Genomic DNA, 2,366 nt, shown 5'->3' with positions numbered 1-2,366 from the left:
TAAATACATTATTTACATACCATGAGAGTGAAAGCTACAGTGGAAAACACATGTAATTCGTGGTCTTAGGAGACATTGAATCCAGAGTCGTATATGGGTGGGCGGGAGGGTCGACCTATCTCACCTCTAATCCACAAGTTCTGCCTAAAAACTTCAATAATCAGTGTTTAGAGTTATATCTGCCTATACGGCAGCTGTTGCTCGACTTCTGCGAAAGAGAAGGCAGGAATGACTCGTATAGATGTCAAAGGAAGACGAATAGAAGCGCGGGGTTTTGGTATTTGTTAGAGAAAAAAGAGAATCAATGTGCATGAATAACAAGTTTAAAGAGATACTACTATAAATGAAATGGACTTAGATCCTTTCCTTGTAAATGGGCTCAAACTAAAATATGATTTGGAGTGAAGTATTAAGTTCAAAGAGATAAGAGAGTTAGAGTGGTGATACGGACCCATAGAAATAGGACTTTTAAGGAAATAGAATGCATGAAAAAAATACTCCTGGTTCACTTTCAAAAGAAAATATAATAATTGTTTTTAGTTCATTATAAAAAATTTTGATTTTATAATGAATTAAACGATCTAAAATGATCTATCTCATTTCAAAATCTAAATTTCCTATAATAATTAAAAACAAAAGAATAATGTCCTAATAATTTCCTATAATAAATTAAAAACGAAATAATAATGTCCTTATATGCTCTCTTATTGCGTTTAAAATTATTCTATTTGATCATAGCCTATGTATATTTATGAAAGAAATAAGTAAGTAGCGTTAAGAAAAAGAAACACCATGAGAGAGACAGAAAAGGGGTCATTGACGACTGACTTAATAGTATTAAATTGCTAATTTTCCCGTATTGTTAAATTTTCAATAAGTTGTCGCTAATCGCTATTAGTCTATTAGTTTAAGTTGACTATTTTAGACTTGAATCACTAAATTAAAATGGACGGCAACGGCGAGGTTCACATTTAATTAAGAATAAATTGTTAATATAATCAAATCATCATTTTTATCTTCTAGAATCAAGTGAAAACACTGGACTGTTCCATAAAAAAAAAATACTACTGTATTACTAATACGTAGAATACAATTTTGAGAATGAGCGATATGGTCCCATATCACAAATCTCAATTGCATAGAGATCCCAAAGTAGTTTCTTTTTGCCTTAAAAGGGCCATCTGTCCTTAAAAACATAAATTCAGTCCTAAATAAATATGGACCCCTAATTTTATGCTTCGAATAGGTTCGACTAATTCCTTTCTTTTCATGGATTATTTATTTGTAAATCATGGTTAGTTTACATAGTTACATATGATATGATATTTTGCGCAAAGCGTTGGAAACTTCCCTCACCGCGTTAACACAAATGCCATAATAATATTACTATTATCTATACTTAATAATCATTTTAAAAAGTAAAATAGCGTGTATAGTGTTCGTCAATAAAAACATCGACTATGAAGGAGTAAAAAACAATATAATTTTGAAAAAGCAGACAGCGTTGAAATCCCATATTAATTTCGAATTACAGACACACTGAAAAAGAAAGCGAAAAACACAGAAATCAGAACACTACTATGATAGAAGAACAGCGCGCCGGAGCTCCGCACGCGGCCATCCTGGCGGTGGTGGTGTTGCTGGTAATGGTGGTGCCGACATTGGTGGGCGACCAAGGCGAGGCGCTAACGGAGTTCATCGCGGAGCTGGTGAGCCCCGTGGGGATGCTCCTTATCCCCATCGTTCTCCTCCTCACCATCCAATTCCTCTCCTCCGACACCGGATCCTTCGTCTTCTCCACCGGCGAGCCCAACTCCATCCACCGCGCCAGTGGATCGCCCGTCGGCGTCGCCTTCGTTCTCATCCTCGTCCTCTTCCTGCTCTACAACAGACTCTCCATCTTTGGCGGCGGCCACGATGCCGCTGACTGATCTCAAAACGGAATGCATTTTTCGGGATCTATTTTTTGTTTCTTCTTTTTTTTTGTTGATTTCAAAATTTCTTTTTCTTTATACTTGCAACGTATAGTGCTGATGTACGGATGTAAAGGTAGCTCGTGTATTATTGAATATGTATAGTATTTACACACACGAGCGATTTTGAAATATGACGAACATCCACAGTGGGTTTAGGCTAGCCACAAACTCCTCATACCACATCATTAGCACTAAAATTCCTCTAATTGCATCATCAGGATAAATATCTGGACAAGTAATAGGCTAGCCACAACAATCAAAATTAAAAAACAACAGAATGGGATTTGTATGTCAATTACGTGTAATGATTACAAATATTGAAGGTATAAATTGATTTCGGAGAATTAATTCTCTCAATTTGGGCAGATAATTAATTCACACGGCATTTAA

At 35.8% G+C, this 2,366-nt stretch overlaps 1 protein-coding gene across 1 annotated transcript; it reads left to right on the top strand.

Annotated features, from left to right (window-relative positions):
• Positions 1-1,447: 1,447 nt before the first annotated feature.
• Positions 1,448-2,088, top strand: LOC125196633 (uncharacterized). The gene has a single exon (XM_048095228.2). The coding sequence runs from the start codon at positions 1,581-1,583 to the stop codon at positions 1,929-1,931; it is 351 nt and encodes a 116-aa protein (XP_047951185.1). The 5' UTR covers positions 1,448-1,580; the 3' UTR covers positions 1,932-2,088.
• The last annotated feature ends 278 nt before the right edge of the window (positions 2,089-2,366 follow it).

This window comes from Salvia hispanica, chromosome 4 (genome assembly GCF_029641045.1).
Source record: "Salvia hispanica isolate PSC_SH4W2 chromosome 4, Shi_PSC_v1, whole genome shotgun sequence".
NCBI lineage: Eukaryota > Viridiplantae > Streptophyta > Magnoliopsida > Lamiales > Lamiaceae > Salvia > Salvia hispanica.
The sequence above is the reverse complement of the archived record's forward strand: the minus strand, read 5'-3'. Positions and strand labels throughout refer to the sequence as shown.

What these genes read in the sequence shown, in the direction of transcription:
- LOC125196633 (XM_048095228.2), top strand. Translation starts at nt 1,581, where the DNA reads ATGATAGAAGAACAGCGCGCCGGAGCTCCGCACGCGGCCATCCTGGCG.